General features: G+C 37.3%; 1 protein-coding gene across 5 annotated transcripts in view; it reads right to left on the reverse strand.

The window, feature by feature from the left end:
• Positions 1-21,783, reverse strand: part of LOC115222675 (protein Smaug homolog 1-like) — a 116,257-nt gene that overhangs the window by 49,660 nt on the left and 44,814 nt on the right. For all 5 annotated transcript variants that reach the window (XM_036511564.1, XM_029792996.2, XM_036511563.1 and 2 more), the window contains exon 2: positions 21,184-21,745. In XM_036511564.1, the coding sequence (XP_036367457.1) occupies positions 21,184-21,391 (208 nt within the window). In that variant the 5' untranslated portion in view covers positions 21,392-21,745. The remainder of the gene's footprint in view (positions 1-21,183; positions 21,746-21,783) is intronic.

The raw sequence follows: 21,783 nt of genomic DNA on the forward strand, positions 1-21,783 counted from the left end.
AGACTGGTCAGCCTGCTCTTTCAAAAACCTATGGAATAAAGAAATTCCTTTACTTGAAAAACAGGTAAGGTTCGGCAACAGGAAGAGCATCCAGCCCTAAAATCCTGCCTCGAGTAACTTGAGCCCACCACACCCATACTAGCATGGGAAAAAAAACAAAAGAATAGCCCCTTAGCGTTCAGATTATTCTGTCAAATGTAATGCTTATTTATTCACATTGTTTAAAAGAATTGGTGAAGCTTCATATCAAAGATTCAAGAATTCAATGATCTGATTTACTCTCTTTTACTCTTTTACTTGTTTCAGTCATTTGACTGCGGCCATGCTGGAGCACCGCCTTTAGTCGAGCAACTCGACCCCGGGACTTATTCTTTTTGTAAGCCCAGTACTTATTCTATCGGTCTCTTTTTGCCGAACCGCTAAGTGACGGGGGACATAAACACACCAGCATCGGTTGTCAAGCAATGCTAGGGGAACAAACACAAACACATACATATATATATACATATATACAACAGGCTTCTTTCAGTTTCCGTCTACCAAATTTACTCACAAGGCATTGGTCGGCCCGGGGCTATAGCAGAAGACACTTGCCCAAGATGCCACGCAGTGGGACTGAACCCGGAACCATGTGGTTGGTTAGCAAGCTACTTACCACACAGCCTTACTTTTAGAATGTGAATGCAGGTTAGATCATCATCATCATCATCATCATCATACAAAGCTCATTTTCCATGTTGGCATGGGTTGGACAGTTTGACAAGAGTTGGCAAACCAGAAGGCTGCACCAGGTTTCAATGTCTGTTTTGGCATGGTTTCTACAGCTGGAAGCCCTTCTATATACCTATTTCTTTATTACCCACAAGGGGCTAAACATAGAGGGGACAAACAAGGACAGACATAGGTATTAAGTCGATTACATTGACCCCAGTGCGTAACTGGTACTTAATTTATCGACCCCCGAAAGGATGAAAGGCAAAGTCGACCACGGCGGAATTTGAACTCACAACGTAACAACAGACGAAATACGGCTACATATTACGCCCGGCGTGCTAACGTTTCTGCCAGCTCGCCCTTCTGTATACCAACTACTTTTTTTTCCCCCCTACATGGCACCAGCATTGGCAGGGTCACCAAGTAACTTGCAAGACAAAGATGCAAAAGGTTAAACCTGGACAATTTCAACCTAAAACAGGAAGAATATTTGAGCTGGGTATGGCCACTTTAAATGCTAAATGCTTAAACAAATGAACAAACAGAACTAGATAAACAATGGCAGGCTGCCTTTTTATCAATACGATTTCAAGGAGTGGAAACTATTTCCATGTTCAGTCAGAAAAAGTGAAAAAATTTGAGGTTTTAGAACTCACAAAAGAAAAGTACTAAAATGGACCCCACCCTTTTTTTTTTTTATACAAGCCACATCATCATCATCATCACCATCGTTTAACATCCGTTTTCCGTGCTAGCACAGGTTGGACGGTTCAACCGGGGGTCTGGGAAGCCAGGGGCAGCACCAGGCTCCAGTCAGATCTGGCAGTGTTTCTACAGCTGGATGCCCTTCCTAACGCCAACCACCCCGCGAGTGTAGTGGGTGCTTTTTACGTGCCACCTTTTAATTAATTTGATTTCTAGAGAAAAACATTTAAAACATCAATTTGATTTTTTTCTTTTTATGGGTACTGATTAAATAAACTGCAGTTCATTTTAATTTCAGAAAAAAATCCTGTATAAACTAATTTTTGAATGATTTTGAAAAGCAATTTTAAAATCTTCCTTTTATCTTTTACTTGTTTCATCCATTAGACTGTGCCCATGCTGGGGTACCATCTGGAAGAATTTTTAATTGAACAACTCAACCCCAGTACCTTTTTTTTAAAAAAATACCTGGTACCTATTCTATTGGTCTCTTTTGCCAAACCACTAAGTCACAGGGAAGTAAACAACAATTGTCAAGCGGTGGTGAGGGACAGACACACACTATACACACACACACACACACACTTACATGACAGGCTTCTTTCATTTTCTGACTACCAAGTTTATAATTCTATTTATTCTCCAAGGAGAATTCTTGCTAAATGCTTCTTATAAAAGAATATTTCTTTGTGGCAGTTTCATGTGTCAATGCATGCATACATTCTTGTCTTTCATAAAATCTGTTGTCATTATTAAAACTGCATTCAAACACAAATTTGGGAGGCTAAAATACAATAATCTCAACTTGTTTGTTTAACTCTGAGTCAGCTATGACTAAGCAACATTTTATGACCAAAAGGCATTCTAGCTTTCTTTGATAAACTCTTTTTTCATTGGCACTGAGCTTCTAGAAAATGTACTCAAATGAACCAATGGCATTATAAGTACGATGTACTAAAAGCAGTAAGGAAACAAAATTCAGTACTATGTAGCACCTTGGGCAAGTGTCTTCTACTGTAGCCCCAGGCTGACGAAAGTCTTGAGAGTGGGTTTAGTCGATGGAAACTGAAAGAAGCCTGTTATAGATATATATCTGTGTGCGTGTGTGTGTGTGTCTGTGCTTGACCCCCTCGCCCACCATCACTTGTCAACCAGTGTATGGTGTGTTTATGTCCCCTTAACTTAGTGGTTTGACAAGAGACCAATAGAATACTAGGCCTAAAAAAATAAAGTTCTGGAGTTGATTTGTTTGACTAAGACTCTTCAGAGGGATGCTGCAGCATGGCTGCAGTCAAATGACTGAAACAAGTAAAAGAATAGAGGGGGGGGGGGGCTTAACAGCAATTTTTAGCAAATTTCAAAGAGAAGGGGAGGTAATTTTATAAATTAAATTTCTCAAAATTAATTTTCATGCTTAGAGTAAGAAACTTTGATCTTTGCAGACAAGGGACAAATGTGATAGTGTAACCTAAGCAAGCTTGTTTAGCTTAGTTGACAAAGAATCCTTTTAGACATAGAAGGACCATTACAAAGAATTTTTTTTATTAGCATCTAAAAGAAAGAAGAAAAAAGAGAAACTCAAACAGGCCAATGACAAAGTTAAGGGGCACTAGGATTGTTTCCATATTTATTCTTGATATATTTATCAGAGTAAGCACATAAATGCAAAACAAAGTGGGAAAAAAATAGTACTCAAATACCAGAGGTAGAGTAATATGCTTTATTAAAAAACAGAAAAAATATCACAAAAACTGTTACTCAGAGTTTCACGTTCCCATTCGTCAAAACTGTCTGACAAATGTGAAACTGAGTACACTTCTTAATAGATATCTTTATATATAAAAGTGAGGTTGTGTGCTGTCTGTCTCCTACGATTTAGATTCCTACTACTCCCACATTTTGCGGTGCAGTGTAACCAAAAGCGGGTATCTTATAGTCGTGATTCATATCGAGCCCTTCTGGGTATTAACGCGCGTCTACGATTTAAAAAAAATTTACCATCAATTTTTCCCATTTTTTTGCTATTATATAAGGGAAGTAACTCTCTAAAAATGTATTATTAAATCTCAGAACGTAAAAAGCTACAGTAACACCCCCCCTTTTGGGTTAGCCATATTGAGATGGCTATTATACTTTACATCTCTAAAAATGCTTATATAGTTATTTCCCTACAACCCCGAGCAACGCCAGGCAATACTGCTAGTGTATATTATATATATATATATATATATATAATATATATATATATAATATATATATATATATATATAGGCAGATTCAGAGTCAAATATGCTACTTGCTGTTGTGTACATCACAAGAGAACAACTCTTCTCTCTCATGATGACAATTGTTCATAACATACTAGGCTCTGGGAAACCAGTGTTTCAACATGTGTCTCATCAGCCAGAATTAGCAGGAGCTCTGATCCAGGACAAAGTTACTGGCTTTGTTTAGAATTTCAGCAAACAAATTGTTTGCCGAGTGACGCTCATTATCTGCCAACCAATAAAAAATATTTATTTGCACTGTGCACAGCAAGATCTGGAACAATTATCCACCCATTTATTCTTAACATGTCCAGCAGATTCAAACACAAAATATGCTGGTCACTGTAGTGTGTGTCACAGGAGAATAACCCCTCTCATTATTATGACAATAGCAGGTTCCGCACACTTGGCTCATTTAGGCACAACATTCTGAGATACTAATGTTTTGGCATGGGGTTAGTCAGCCAGAAGCAGCACCCTTACTTTTGAGCCTAAACAAGACCCTGGCTTTATTTATAATTTCAGTAAACAAGCTGTTTACTAATCAGTGCTTATATCTGCTAAAAAAAAAAGAAGAAAAAAAATCATCTTTACAGAGAGATCTGAAAATGATGATTAGCGTATTTGCATTCAATTTGCATATTTTACATATTCTGCCTGGACATATCTATATATATAAAACTCTAGTTGTGTGAGTGTCTGTCCCCTTCGATTTAGATTCCTAACTCCTCCCACATTTTGCGGTGCAGTTTAACCAAATTCGGGTATCTTATAGTCGTGATTCATATCGAGCCCGTCTGACTATTAGCGCGCATCAACGATGAGTCTACGATTTTAAAAATAATTTAACATCATTTTTTATTCCATTTTAATGCATAAAATGCATCGTGTGTCGATGGCGGCGGAGTTGGCGTCCACGCTCACAGCTGCACCTGTTTGCTTCTCCCCCTTCCCTCCCTCGTGAAGCTGTGGGGAAGGAAACCAGCGTTCTTTTAGAACAACGACTTCATGGCTTGAAGACACCAAAACAAAAATGGCTAAGAAAGCCCGAATTTATAAGGGAAGTAACTCTCTAAAAATGCTTATATAGTTATTTCCCTTACAAACCCGAGCAACGCCGGGCGATACTGCTAGTTAAGAATAAATAAGCAAGCAATCATTTCAGATTTTACTGTACATGGTGAAAATATTTATTTTTTTTTTAATATTGAATGTCATTCACAAGAAATTCTAAATCAAAATTCACTAAAAGAGAATCTAAAATGACATTTTCCAATATGTCCTTTTAACCCTTGCTAGCACTGACAACGGACATTAGATGATGATGTAATTTGAGGGCAATTTGGTTACCATATTAGCAAGTCAGATGACCAAAAAAACGCCTTTCCAGTTGATTCAATGACTCCAGAATTGCTTAGAACCATACATAAAACTTGAAATATAACCATCTTACAGTATGGATAGTAAGATGCACTGGAAGTTAAATAATTTAGGGGACACTAATAATCATTTTTTTTTTTTCACTTTTTTTTACAGTTGTTGGACTGAAGCTATGCTGGGACCAGTGTCTTGAACTCCAGTACTAATTTCAAGTCTGCTACTTATTCTATCATTCCCTCTGGCCAAACTGCTAAGTTATGGAGAAGTAAACACCAATACTGATTGTCAAGCAGTGGTGGAGGAACAAACAGATACAAAGACACCTACACATTTATATATATATATATATATATATATATATATATATATAATGATAAATCTCAGAGCGAGTTATAAACAGTAGCGGTAACACATCGTGACGCATATTTGCCATTTGAATATGGCTAACCCTAAGGGTGGATGCTACTGTAGTTTGTAGCCCCAGGAAGATATCTCCTCCAGCTGGCTATAGACACACTATCTGTGCCCTATCAGTATTTGTGAAGGGAAGTTGAAGACGGGAAGGATGACTTCCTTCACAAATACTGATAGGGCACAGATAGTGTGTCTATAGCCAGCTGGAGGAGATATCTTCCTGAGGCTACAAACTACAGTAGCATCCACCCTTAGGGGTTAGCCATATTCAAATGGCAAATATGCATCACTATATATATATATAATATATATATATAGGCGCAGGAGTGGCTGTGTGGTAAGTAGCTTGCTTACCAACCACATGGTTCCGGGTTCAGTCCCACTGCATGGCACCTTGGGCAAGTGTCTTCTACTGTAGCCTTGGGCTAACTAATACCTTGTGAGTGGTTTTGGTAGACGGAAACTGAAAGAAGTCCGTCATATATGTGTGTGTTTGTGTGTGTCTGTTTATCTCCGAACCATTACTTGACAACCGATGTTGGTGTGTTTACATCCCCATAACTTAGCGGTTCGGCAAAAGTGACTGATAGAATAAGTACTGGACTTACAAAGAATAAGTCCTGGGGTTAATTTGTTCGACTAAAGATGGTGCTCCAGCATGACCTCGGTCAAATGACAAACATATATTTATTTAAAAAAAGGCAGTGATCTGGCAGAATTATTAGCATTCTGGGTGAAATGCTAAGCAGTATTTCATCCGTTTTTACATTCCAAGTTCAAATTTCGCCATGATCAATTTTGCCTTTTATCCTTTCAGGGTCGATAAATCAAGTACCAGTTGAGTACTGGGGTCTATGTAATCGACTATACCTCTCCCCCAAATTTCAGGCCTTGTGTGTATAGTAGAAAGGATTATTAAGCTGGTGTTAGAAACACAAATTAACAAGACATTTTCTATAGGTTTAAATTTAGATCACTATCAAAGTGATTTTGTGTCATAGATCCAAGGGTGGTCTTAGTCAGGTTTGTATCAAGTGGGTTAATTCCTTTACAAGTTACTTTCCAACATCAATACAATATAGCACCAATACACGCACACCCATTCTCAAATTAAGCCACATGTTCATACCATGCACAGTCATTTCTCCTGCATACATCAGCTGTTTTTCATTAATTTGTACTTTGTGTATCTTCTAATTAACTTTAACCCTTTAGCATTTAAACCGGCCATATCCGGCCAAAAGTATTCTGCCTGTTTTATGTTCAAACTGGCCAGATCTGGTCTCTCACACCAACCTTACAATATCATCTTAAAAATGAACAGCTACCTCATCAAAATCTCATAGCTACAAGATGATGCATGATTAGTTCAAAACAATGTGGATGAAGAAGTATTAATTTTGGCAGAATAATGTGAACACTAAAGGGTTAAATGTCCAATGAATTGTACTTGCACCGATTATTGTTAGGCACTGCACCATTTCTGCATTTAGTTGCACATGTCCCCATACCGTGCAACATCACCAGCTCTATCAACATTAAACTACAATTCTACATAAAAATACTGAATGGCCTTTTAATTTCTAAATATACTCCCACTACACTCACGGAGTGGTTGGCATTAGGAAGGGCATCCAGCCGTAGAAACATTGCCAGATCAGACTGGGCCTGGTGCAGCCTTCTGGCTTCCCAGACCCCAGTTGAACCATCCAACCCATGCTAGCATGGAAAGCGGATGCTAAACGATGATGATGATGATGATAGGTTGTCAAATAATTCATTATTCAAATTAATTCATTCATTTTATCCAATTTCAATGCTGAAGATGGGACTCATGATCTGTACCAATCTTTGGGTTTTTTTCTTTATTTAAATAATGGTTTTGAAGTACAATTTTCTAGGATATCATATCTCTCCCTCAAACAACTAAATCAAAATGTCTAGTTTTAATCTAAGTTATCCCTTTCATATTCCAACAAAACAGCTGAATATCTTTTCATATTTTCATAGCATTTATAGTTCTTTCTTTACTACCAGAAAAAAAAAAACACACACACAATCATATGGTCTGATTGCAAAAAACGAAAAACAAAAGTTTTTCAGATATCTATCTATAGCCACTGTGTTTATCAGCACCCTATCTAAGTCACCTGAATAACAAAGTATCTATTTGCTCATAAGAACTACCACAACAGACTTTAGAGCTGGTTGTGCTAAATTCTACAGTTACCTAAGCCATCTGTTGCCAAATTTCTCACGTTTCTCTCTTCTCTCAGCCTCACTTAGAACAATATATATTTCACCAATACTGATTTTCAAGGCAAAACACTGGACCAATAGAATAATAAATTAATTTTTAAAAAATTAATACTTTAAGCAATCAATGACAGTTTTCAAAGAACCCTGTATATTATTTTTGAAACAACATTTTGTAATTAGAATATAATACTTGTCCCAATGGGATTTTTTTTTTTTTTTGTTGCTAAAAGCATTAAGTAATGCATTAAGTAGAAGAGTGGTTAAGACTGTTGCTGTCTTTAGTTTACAAATAAACTTTACTAATCTGAATTTAGATTGGTTAACAAATGTTAATACATATAGGCGCAGGAGTGGCTGTGTGGTAAGTAGCTTGCTAACCAACCACATGGTTCCGGGCTCAGTCCCACTGCATGACATCTTGGGCAAGTGTCTTCTGCTATAGCCCCGGGCCGACCAATGCCTTGTGAGTGGATTTGGTAGACGGAAACTGAAAGAAGCCTGTCGTATATATGTATGTATGTATATATATATATATATATATATATATATATAATATATATATATATATATGTATGTGTGTGTGTTTGTGTGTCTGTGTTTGTCCCCCTAGCATTGCTTGACAACCGATGCTGTGTGTTTACGTCCCCGTCACTTAGCGGTTTGGCAAAAGAGACCGATGAAAATAAGTACTGGGCTTACAAAGAATAAGCCCCGGGTCGAGTTGCTCGACTAAAGGCGGTGCTCCAGCATGGCCGCAGTTAAATGACTGAAACAAGTAAAAGAGTAAAGAGAGAGTCATTGATGATGAGTGGAGATCAAAACCTTAACAAGACATTAAATGTTTTAATCTCTTCAAATAAGGTTAATAATATTAAAAATCATCATCTTCATTACTGAGCTCTGCTAAGCCATCGATCCACTTTGCCAGGGTCTTCTTTGTGAGGGGGTTATGTTTCTGCTCCACAGAGGAGAATGGAGAAGACCAATGCATTGTAGATGCAAAGCTTTATCTTCTGGGAGACAGAACAATGGTGCCACCAATGCTTCCACAAAGTGATGAGAAGAACTTTACATAGAACCATCATATTTCCAACCTCATAGCCATCCACAGCAAGAACTGGTACAGCCACATCCTCTGCCACCTGCCAAATCATCCTACCAGAAGAGCCTTATTCCCATTTGATGTAGAGGCAGCAGGTTGGAAGAGGCCCTATGGCAGACTCCACACCATATAGCTGGACATGTTTAGGGAAGATCTTGATGTCATCTTGGAGGATGCTGAGTGGCGGGGACAGGATTGCCAGAGACGGGAAGCACTGGTGTACCTGGTCAGCTCTACACACAATGACGCTTCTAGGAGCACTGACCTGGCAGGACCCCCACAAGTCCCATCAAGTAAGAGCATGAAGCAGCAAGCAGTAGCATCTTCTTTATAACTATCTCACACATTTAACCCTTTAGCATTTTAACTGGTCGTGTCCAGCCCAAATACTAACCAGTTTTATATTTAAACCAACCAAGTCTGACCAGGTCTAGCCTACCAGGAAATGTCTTTAAATTAACCTATCACACCACCAAAGTCTCAAAAGCTACAGGATAATATACAATGAATTGAAAACAATGTGAATAAACGAACATTACATTTGATAAAGTTATTTGAATATTAAAGGGTCAATCCTTTAGAATTTAAACTGGCCATATCCTAAATATTCTATTCGTTTTATGTTCTAACTGACCAAATCTGGCCTACCAGGCAATATATTTCTAAAACTAAACAATCACATCATCAAAATCTCAAAGCTATGAGATAATGCACAATTAATTCAAAACAGCATGTATAAATAAGCATTACATTTGACAAAATAATCTGGATGTTCCACAGTTAAACATTTTAGAATAAGTTTGATTGTTTTGTTTTATCAAAAGGAAATATTTCTAACAAATTATAAAGTTTAGATAATCTTCATTGCAAATGAAAATATCTATGAAAATCTGCCACACCACCAAACCATTTGTTGCAATCATGCAACAAAACTATTGTCTGGATGACAAAACAAAGAAAGAAGAGAAAAACTACAACTCATGCTACACTAAAAATATCCTAAAACAATATTAAGCAGTGCTCACTGAAAATTTCATTAAAAAAACTAATCATTAATCAATATTTAAATCAACGTTTCTGACTATCAGAGTTAATATCAGTTTCACATTAAAATTAATGAATTTGGATATGTTTGTATTGTGTTGAGTTAAAACCAAATCTGATATTGGGGAGTACTGACTCTTCATATTTTTCAGTTGTTGGACTGTGGGCCATGCTGGGGCACAGCCTTGAAGGGTTTTAATTGACTGAATTGACACTAGTACTTATTTCAACCCTTTCATTACTATATTTCTGTTGAGATGCTCTGTGTTTCTTTCAATTAATTTTAAATATAACAAAGAATTTAGTTATCGTTAAGCTAGTGTTAGGAGCATAAATTGTGACTAAGGTTTGGTGGAAGATTTTAATTCAAATTATGAAAACAAGACATTTGTATTACAAAGCCAGAGGCAGTTTCAGCCAGGTTGGTGTTGAAAGGGTTAAAGTTTGATACTTATTCTATTAGTCACTTTTACTGAACTGTTAAGTAACAGGAATGTAAGCAAACCAACACCAGTGGTCAAGTGGTGGTGTGAGACAAACACAGGCAGGCAGACAGACAGACAGACACACACACAAATATAAAGGGAACTAGTGCAGAATATAAAGACCCAAAAGAAAAATGATAAATCAGTTCTGAATTTTTACATTCTCAGCTCAAATCTGCTAACTCACTGCTTTTAATAAATCCTTTCCACTACAGGAACAAGGCCTGAAATTTTGGGAGAGGGAATGGAGGGGGGGTGCTAACCTGTGACATCAACCTGAATACTCAACTGGCATTCATTCCATCAACCCCAAAAGGACGAAAGGCAAAGTCGACCTCAGTGAAATTTGAGCTCAGGACATAAAGACAAACGAAATGCCCAGTACTTATTCTATCGGTCTCTTTTGCCGAACCGCTAGGTAACGGGGACATAAACACACCAGCATCGGTTGTCAAGCAATGCTAGGGGGACAAACACATACACGCATATATATATACATATATACGACGGGCTTCTTTCAGTTTCCGTCTACCAAATCTACTCACAAGGCTTTGGTCGGCCCGAGGCTATAGTAGAAGACACTTGCCCAAGGTGCCATGCAGTTGTACTGAACCCGGAACCATGTGGTTGGTAAGCAAGCTACTTACCACACAGCCTCTCCTATTGCTTTTTTTAATTTTTTTTTTTTAATAATAATTAACCAAAATGAAGTAGATTGACAAATTTATTTTTTGAACCAGTTGATGACACAAGATGTCGAAATAGCGTTCACTAGATAACAATGGCACTCTTCTTTTAATTTTGACGAATAATAATAATAATAATAATAATTGTGCCTGTATTAATGGGTGCATTGGAAACTGTGATTAAAAATATAGACAAATGGTTGAAGGTTGGAATAGAATGTCCTGAAGAGCTTCTATAGAAAAACTTTGCCTCTTAAGGACGAGAAAGATTATCAGGAGGGTTCTAAGCACTTGAAAGAGTATTGAAAGCTTGAGGATACTTAAGGTTACAGGTAGTAACCCACTACCCACATAAACCCTATCAGAGATAAGAACAGACCCGAGTCAAATTGTCAATAATAATTCTTTCTAATTTCTAATTTTTTGTACAAGGCTAGCAAATTTGGGGTAGAGAGAGAGGACTCATCAATTACATTAACCCCAAAGTCCAACTGGTACTTATTTCAACCCAAAAAGGATGAAAAGCAAAGGATTTGACTCAAGAATGTAAAGGTGATGAAATGCCACCAAGCATTTTGTCCAGTGTGCTAACAATTCTGTCAGCTCACTGCCATAATAATAATAATAATAATAATAATAATAATAAGAGCACTCAGAGAGCGCAAACCTCCACCAAGGCAACACCAACGTCCTTCTCAATGATTAGCCAGAGATGAGTTTTAAAATGAGAATATTTGAAATAAATTCGACTTCTCCCACAAACGAGAATACTAAAAATGAACCTGACTGCTCTCAAAAATTAAGTAAAAATACAGGAAAGATAATTCAGAATCCTTGTCTGGTACCGGATCAATCCCGAAACCTAATCAGTTCATGCCAGTCATGAGGCCAAACATCCCTGAAAGTTTCATTCGAATCCATCCAGCGGTTCTTGAGATATCTTGTCCATGGACAAACAAACAAGCATGACTGAAAACAATACCCCCACCTTAGTGAAGGCGATAATAATTAAACAAATAGTTACTGAAGGCGACTGAGGCTCTTCGTGAGTTGCTAGATATGTTCTTTATTAGCACACAAATCAAAATATTAGTCATAAATGAAAAAGAAAAACTTACGGAGAAACTACAAAGAAGGTGGTTGTTATTGCACCACACTTATTCTATTATTCAAGAACATGCTCATAATGATTTTTGCTACTATATAACTTGTATGACTGATGGAGGAAATCTATAGACACCCAGGCACAATACAAATACATAAAGAGGTGTGGTTGTTGTTGAGAGAAAGAAAAGGGTAGGAGGGACTGTAAAAGAAGACAGTTTAGAAAGTTTTGTAATTCATCATGTTTTTTTGAATTCTGATAATATGCAAACAACTCATTATATATAGCCTGACAGATTCAACCATCTATCCATCTTCTCTACCTACTAGAGGGTCATGGGTGAGGAGAGTCCTCAGGTACCACTTCCATTGGCTCCTATAAGAAGTAACCATCATTAGACTTTCCTGCCAACTGAAACTATGGCTATTATCCATTTTATTCCTGGTTTATCCCTAAGTCTCCTGCCAGTTGTGGGCCTAGTCCTCTGGCACTTTCTCCATAAGGTCGTACCAAAAACAACCATCATTAAACTTTCTAGCTGGATTCCAAACCGTGACCAACTTAGACTTAGGATATTATCCAACCATCGTGCCGGTGGCACGTAAAAAGCACCATCCGATCGTGACCGTTTGCCAGCCTCGTCTGGCACGTAAAAAGCACCCACAACACTCACGGAGTGGTTGGCGTTAGGAAGGGCATCCAGCCGTAGAAACATTGCCAGATCAGACTGGGCCTGGTGCAGCCTTCTGGCTTCCCAGACCCCAGTTGAACCGTCCAACCCATGCTAGCATGGAAAGCAGATGCTAAACAATGATGATGATGGTCTATCCCAAAGTCTCCTGTCAGCTGGTTTGACTTGAAGAATCCGTCTTGCAAGTCTTTCCTGCAACATTCTAATTACTTGCTTGTATTATCTGAGCTGTGACTTTTCAAAGTGGAGAAGTAGTGGCTTGGCCTGGAGATACTCCCCGATCTCTGAACCACACACCCTGTCAAGTAATGTTACTCCAGATATCCTTCAGAGGACTCCAATTTTGGTCACTTGTATTCATGATCGCACTTTTCCAGTCATTACCCGACATTCATGAAATCAAACTAGTTCGTAACTTTTGTAAAGTTCAAAATATGATAGTTCAAAATTAATAGGAAGGGCATCCAGTCATAAAAACTCTGCCAAACACAGACACAGAAGTCTGGTGCAGGCTTTTGCCTGGCCAGCTCCTGTCAAACCATCCAACCCATGCCAGAATGGAAGGTGGGCGTTGAATGATGATGAAGAGGATGAAAGATTAAGAAGCAGACAAAACAAAATTAAGTTTCATCACCAGAGAAAACAGTAAAAAAAAACAAAAAGGGAGCTAATGAGGGAGCCTCTACACAACCATTAAACCTGCTAGTAACAGTAGCCAAATCTCTCTCAAATCACCTTTTATTATAATTTTCTTTTTTACTTGTTTCAGTCAATGAACAACCATGTTGGGACACCAACACGAGTTTTGTTGAACAAATCAACCCCAGTACTTATTCTACTAATTCCATTTGAACTGCCAAGTTATGAGGAAGTAAATAAACCAACCCATTGTCAAACAATGGAGCGGGGAAGAGAGGGAGACAAACATAAATGTGTGTGTGTAGGATGGAACCTACACTCGCTTCCTTATGAGAGCTCAAAATCTCTCGTGGAAGTGTCATCCAAGTAAAATGCAAATATATGGGAAACTACCACCTGTATCATCTCTTGTGAAAGGTAGAAGAGTCCAGTTTGCTGAACACGAGGCCATTTCTACTCTTCTCTGGAAGCCATCTACTCGCAACACCAGAGCGCGCACACTCTCCTACCCTGATGTAATCTCCAGGGATACAGGCATCCAGCAACAGGACCTCCGTAATGCTATGATGGACCATGAAGTCTGGCGTAGCATAGTAAATTCCATTGTCTCGACCACGGTCGAACGATGATGATGATGTGTGTATATATATAACATATGCATACATACAATGAGCCTCCACACAATTTCAAACTATCAAGTCCACTCACAAGACATTGGTGAGCCCAGCGTTATAATAGGAGACACTTGCTCCAAGGTGCCACACGTTGGGACTGAACTGAAAACCACAGGGTTGCAAAGCGAGACCACACACCAAGACTTGTCCCTTACAAGCACGTATTACTGTACATTATGTGCCATGCTTTTGCTAAATTATTTTAGGGTCACTGTGTTAGTCTTGAGCTTTGCCATTTTCTTCAGTTCTTCCACCTTTGATCCAACGGAACAAAGGTCTGCTACTATAGCCCCAGGCCAAACAATGCCGTGTGAGTGTATGTGTGTCAGTGTATGTGTGCACACAGGCGGGTGTGAGATGATGTGCACGGGCAGGGGTGATGGTGTGGGCACGATGTGTGAGATGGTGTGTGTGATGGTGTCTTTACGTTTGCGTGTGTCCCTCCACCACCACTTGACAACTAGTACTAGTGTGTTTACATCCTTGTAGTTTAGCAGTTTGGCAAAAGAAATAGAATAAGAGCCAGACTAAAAATAAAATATGTACTGGGGTAGAGTTGTGAAACAAAACCATTCAAGGTGGTGCTCCAGCATGGCAACAGTCCAGTGACTGAAATGAGTAAAAAAAATGAAGAAAAAAAAAGACAGACTAAGAAATAGAGTTTAAGAAAACTTCCAATGTGGCATATATATATATATATATATATATATAAAGGGGAAAGTTTATGAAAATAAACAAAAGACGAAGGCAGGTGGAGTACAAACAAACAACTGTATTAGTATAGCGCTCAGGAATAGAAAAAGTCTTTTACGTTTCGAGCCTACGCTCTTCGACAGAAAGATACACAGAAAAAAACAAGGAGAGAAAAAAATGCGTGTAGTAGCTAACATTCTATCATGGCAAAATCAATCCAGAGGATATCATTGCTTATTTTGATTTTAATCACTTTATTTTGAAATTGTATGGATAATACCATATTCATCTGAATCTCTCTCTCATATATATATATATATTGGCACGTCCGTGCCGGTGGCACGTAAAAAGCACCATCCAATTGTGGCCGTTTGCCAGCCTCGTCTGGCACCTGTGCTGGTGGCACGTAAAAAGCACCCACAACACGCACGGAGTGGTTGGCATTAGGAAGGGCATCCAGCTATAGAAACACTGCCAGATCAGACTGGGCCTGGTGTAGCCTTCTGGCTTCCCAGACCCCAGTTGAACCGTCCAACCCATGCTAGCATGGAAAGCGGACGTTAAACGTTGATGATGATATATATATATATATATATATATATATAAAATAATGAAACAGTTACTATGAAGCATTGTATAGAATATATTGTATAAAGGATCATGAGTAAGGCCAGAACAATGCAAAGTAAAAGCAAGGCATATCACACACACTAACACACACCTGCAACATTCGTTAATTTCTTGAGGACAGAGTCATAACCCTGAAATATTGAATGCAAGGTGAGTCTATATTAATTCATATATTTGTTTCCTTGTGATTTACCTTGTTTTTACTTTGCATTGTTCTGGCTTTACCCATGATCCTTTATATAATATATATATTGGTTTCAAATTTCGACACAAGGTCAGGAATTTTGGGGGAAGGAGGGCAAGTTGATTACATCGACCCCAATGCACAACTGGTACCACTTATATTTGGGCCCCAAGAGGATGAAAGGCAGAGTCAACTTCAGTGGAACTTGAACTCAGAACATAATGACGGATGAAATGTTGCTAAACATTTTTGCCTGGCGTGCTAATGGTTCTGCCAGCCTGCCGCCATCAATTTGATAGATATGTTAGAAAAAAAAAAAAAATCAAGCCTCGGGCCAACCAAAGCCTTGTGAGTGGATTTGGTAGACAGAAACTGAAAGAAGCCCGTCGTATATATGTATTTATATATATGCGTGTGTTTGTGTTTGTGTGTCTGTGTTTGTCCCCCTAGCATTGCTTGACAACCGATGCTGGTGTGTTTATGTCCCCATTACTTAGCGGTTCGGCAAAAGAGACCGATAGAATAAGTACTGGGCTTACAAAAGAATAAGTTCCGGGGTCGATTTGCTCGACTAAAGGCGGTGCTCCAGCATGGCTGCAGTCAAATGACTGAAACAAGTAAAAGAGTAAAGAGAGTAACTAAATATCAGTATATCAACTGCTGTAAGTTTTCACCTCATATACACAAAATGTTTTTCAGTATACAAAATATCATGAGGATAATTGGAACATATGTCAGACTATTATTTCCAAAATAATTTTTATTATAAAAAAATCAATAAAAAACAGAAACATCAAACAAAAAGTCTTTTTTTTTCTCAAAGCTATTTGCATAAACCATCTATCTATCCTATTAATTGATTCTAAATACCTACCTATTAACTGACTCTTATTCATTACAATAAAATTAAAATTGTGTATATAAATTTTTTAAAATTGTTTGTTTGTTTTTTTTCTAGAATCTTTTTAGGTAAGGAGACGCTGTCCATAACTGTTTTTCAGGACCTCTAAGATCGGTGAAGGGAAGGGAAGACGGTATTCTCAAACTGTAAACCTGGCCCAGAAGCTTACAACAGGGGTGGACTCCACTAAAGTTCCAGTAGTGAAAGTATTAACCCTTTCGTTACCAACCTGGCTCTGGCTCTGTAGTACAAATGTCTTGTTTTCATAAGTTTTGCATTAACCCTTTAGTGTTTAAACCGGCCATATCTGGCCCAGATATTCTACATGTTTTATATTCAAACTGGCGATATCTAGCCTCTCACTCCTAACCTACAATGCCATTCTAAAAATAAACAATCACATCATTGAAACCTCAAAGATATAAGATAATGTATGATAATTCAAAACAATTTGAGTGGAAAAGTATTACATTTAACAGAGTAATCTGAACACTAAAGGGTTAAAATATACCATCAAACCTTAGTCGCAATTTATGTTCCTAATACTAGCTGAATGACAACTGAGTTATTTTACTTAATTCTTTGTTATATTTAAAATAATTGAAAGAAGCACAGAGCATCTCAAAATAAATACAGTAATGAAAGGGTAAAACAGGGTAATAAATTAAGACTGCCACCCCAGTAAGCCATGGCAGAATTTGAACCTGGAACTCTAAGAGCAAAATATCACACTGCAAGGCAGTCTGTCTGACATTCATTCTTTACAATTCCACTGCTCTGGATCAGTAAACTTTTTACTGATCCTTGAAAGGATTAATAAAAGCAAAGTTAACCTGTGCTTGAGAAGCCCTATTGAGTCAAGTAAAATCGCTGTCATGGCCGATGCCAGTGCCGCCTGACTGGCACCCATGCTGGTGGCACGTAAAAAAGCGTCATATGAGCATAATCAATGCTAGTGCTCCCTGACTGACCCTCATGCTGGAGGCATGTAAAAAACACCCACTACACTCTGAGTGGTTGATGTTAGGAAGGGCATCCAGCTGTAGATGCATGAATGCAGTCCTCAAACCGTCCAACCCATGCCAGCATGGATAGCGGACATTAAATGACAATGATGATGAACCTCGGTGGAATTTGAACTTGAAACACAAGTGCCAATTTCCTACCTTACGGTATGGTATATTCCTAAATTGATGTCACCATGATTCTTGTCAAACCACTTTATGTAATTATGTTAAGGATCCCTGTACACCAGTAAATTTCCCCCTTCATAACATTCCAGGCAAACATTGATATTTGTTTTAATTCAAATGCTACGCAATTTCTCAACATAACTAACTCAGTAGTTTCATTTTCAAGCACGGACATGTTTAGTCATAGGACTAAAATAATTTGAAATATTAATTTAAGGTTGGCCAACCAGTATGTTGTACTAATGCTTTTTTCTTTTTCTCTCTCTCTCTTTTGTTTTCCCCTCCCTACCAGTTTTTGGTATTTAATGTCTTGCAGAAGACAAACTACTTTAATAGTAAAACTATGATGTCTGTCCTGGCAAAACAGTTCAACAAAATCTTAAAAAGTAGAGCTTAGCATCAAATTTAAGAAGCATAAATTAAGTCATTTTGATTGTATCCAGAGTTTGTTGACAATAGCTAAAGCTGGTTTAAATCAACAAGATGACAAAAAAAAAAAAGGAAGACTTGTTTATATACTTACATCTTACATACACAAATATTACCAATATGTAGTAGGAAATGTGTAAACTAAAAAAGTTATCAAAGTCTTTTTGTTTCAATCTTATTTGCATACAACAATTTCAAAACTGGTATCTATTCAACAATAATTTACCATCTTGTGAAGAAATTGCCTGACTTTGTTAGCCCAATCGTTTCATATGAATTAAATTCAAGGGTTAACAATATCTTAGTCCAAAGTTGTTTCCCAGTTCCAAACTACATGAATAGGCATACCCTTCATGTAATATTTTCAGCAGATCTCCAGCTGTCACAGTGTACTTACTACTAGTGTTCTTGGCAAAGCATGACAAATATTTTTTGATAATAGAAAGGCATCAAATCATGTGTTTGCTAATGAGAATTTACAAAGGAACTTTGAAATTGCAATTAAAAAAAAGAATCTTTATGACTTACTGGAGCACTATTATGTCTGTTTGTCAGTACGAGGAGGAAAAGGTAACAATATCCAAAGCTCTGTTTTTAGGTTCTTTTTAAAAGGGTGAGACTAAATGGAATTGTGATAAATTTATAATACATCACAGCTCAACTTTATAGGTGCAGCCATAGTTAAGCAGTTAAGACAGTCACTTTGTGACCAAATGGGTTGGGTATTTGATCCCTTTGTGTAGGACCTTGAGCAAAACAAGCTTTTGCCTTGGGTTGACCAAAGTGGATATAGAGTAGATATAACCAAAGCAAAATATTCAATTTGAATGAGGTTTTCAGAGAAAGTAGTGAAATAAGAACAGAACTAAGTTCCTTGAATATCTTCAGGCTTATGTGGTTGACAGGAGTAGAAGTTGTCATAGAAAATGGAATACAATTCAACAAAAGGTTGATTATTTGCAGAGAGAAATTTAAAAAATGAAAGAGAGACGGGGGTGGGGGCTTGCTTAATGTATGTATGTATGTGCGGATAATATCAATGGTACTGTCGGAGAGTTTCACATGGTTAACAATGCAGTTTTGATGACAATTCCCATGACAAAACAGCACTGACTGAATGTGTTCCTAATGTGCACAAATTAGAGAATAACTAGCTTCCACCAGTATGCACAATCATATTAAAAGATCTCAAACTAGTGTATGTGCGTGAATCATCCACTTATCCGTGTGGGAAGGGACGATGAATAGGTGTCCGATGAGACACTGATTACGTTTTTATGTGGAGAGATAATGTAGGTGTACAAACACGCACACACATATGTGATACTTTCATTTAGTCATGGACATGAAATGAAATGTAACATTTGGAGCAGTAGGTAGTAATACTTGATGCAAAGTCCACATTCTAATGATTTGGTCTTCATTGTCTTTTTAATTTGCTTCACACACCACCATGTCCTCAACACTTACCACAAGCTCTGAAATTACAATTTTCCTCACTAGCTGTTAAACAAGGTATGATTAACCAAATATTTCAAATTCTTAACTATTATGTCCTTCAATTAAGAAAAAGAAGAAAAGAAAAAAAATTTTATCTTTCATTTTATGAATTTGTAGTATTGTATGTATGTCAAAAAGCTAACTCTTTTGAGAGACCATATTCCTTATGAAATACTTCAATTAGTTTTTGAAGAAAAGAAAAGAATTTGGAAAGATTTAGTAAACTGATTTCTTTATTAATAAAGCTGCTGTTTAAAACATAACATGTTCTAATATATAATTAAAATAAGCTTTAAGTTAAATATGATCACTTTATTATGGACAAAATGGTTATAAGAAGGTTGAAAGGTGTTCAGATGACAAATGAAATGCTTTTAAATAAAACATCTGGATTCCAGACACTTCAGTAGTTAAGGAAAGCATAAAGAGGTATTTTGATTGATCCTAACAGAAATTCAAAAGCTGACATGAAACCACCTTTCATACTATGACAAATTTTATTTGCCTTTTAAAAATAAAATTACTGAATAGAAAGAATACCACTTCATATTTCTTTTGACTTTATGCTCCGGGTTCAAATTTCAAAGTGGTCAATTTTGCTTTTCACCTTTTTCGGATTGAGGGGAGAATAAAAAAAGGGTGGAGGGAATAGAACACTCTAGGACAGAGGAGCAGTGGAACTGTATGAACATCAGACTGGATGTGTTTACAGTATTTCTCCTAGCTTTTTGCATTCTGAGTTCAAATTCATAAGCTCACGGAAAAAGGGTGGAAGCACATCCCCTAAAATTTTGTAGCAGGCATTAAAAATGCTTTGAACATCCTCCTGAAAAACTTCATTGCCAAAAGGAACAAGCCTCAAAACAGTTTTGAACTTACTTGAAACACTACATTTCCCTTATTGGATTGATTTGATTGATGTACAAATATAATAATAATTATTATCATCATCATTATTATTATTATTATCATTTATTATACCCATGTTTGTTTTGTTATGACTGGAAAAAAAGTCAATGTTGATTATAAAAATATTTTGGACGTGGGTTTGTCCTCTAAGCAAATTTTGTTCCTGCACTTGTGTTGAAATCCTATCCTGCCCTGCCCTACACGGGTGGCAGATTTAATTCTTCACCTTCACCTCGTTCAACGCCACCAACTGGAATGTGCAGAGACCAGTGTTGCCAACATTCAGGCCAGGTCTCCCCCCCTCCTGCCCGCCCACCCACTAGTGTCAGAAAGCTCTGTATAAAGAGCCATGGACATTTGTTTTTCCCTCCTGACAAAAAAGACAATTTTATTTTTTTTTAAATTAAAAACATTTCCAATTTTATGCAAGAGTCTTCCATTAAGTTTTGTGATAAGAAACATGATAAACAAAATCTCTATTACAAAAATATACACTTTAGATGAGTTGTAGTGCACCTGAGCACTGTACACAATTACTATTACTATTATTATTATTATTATTAGTAAAAATCAACATACCTGGATTGTTGGCTTCTTCCTCGAGTCGTTGTACTTGGGAACAGTCTGAGGCACTCTGTTCAAGAACTTGGGCAATAAATTTAACTTGAATGGGTGATAACCGTTTCAGCAATGAATACAAGGCCACTGTTTGCTCGCATTCACTCCAACTCTGAAACCAACTTGATATAGTTTTCACTTGATCTTTAAACATATTATTGGACTTCATAATGTCAAGTTTACAGCCGTTCTACACTCCTCCGCTTCTTTCTCTATGTTTGTTTGCATTCATATGCAAGTTTTGTCAGTGAGTGAATGAGCGAAATATATAGAAATAGGGCAAAAAAAAAAGAACGACTGAAAATATCAGAAATAGACAATTTATGAAAAATAAACATTGAATGTTTATGACATCGTTCTTTTGTGTGTATATATAAAAAAAATTTATATATACGTTCTTAAATGCTTCTGTAATGGCTGAATATGAAAATATTTGTTTTACGTTGATAAATCCTCCACGAATGTTTGATGAAATTGAAAATCTAGCAAGAGGTATCCGCATTCAAATCGCTCCACACCTCAGCTGTTGAAGAGGACGACGACGTCGGCGGAGGAGGAAGA

The sequence above is a fragment of the Octopus sinensis genome, linkage group LG20 (genome assembly GCF_006345805.1).
Source record: "Octopus sinensis linkage group LG20, ASM634580v1, whole genome shotgun sequence".
Lineage (NCBI taxonomy): Eukaryota > Metazoa > Mollusca > Cephalopoda > Octopoda > Octopodidae > Octopus > Octopus sinensis.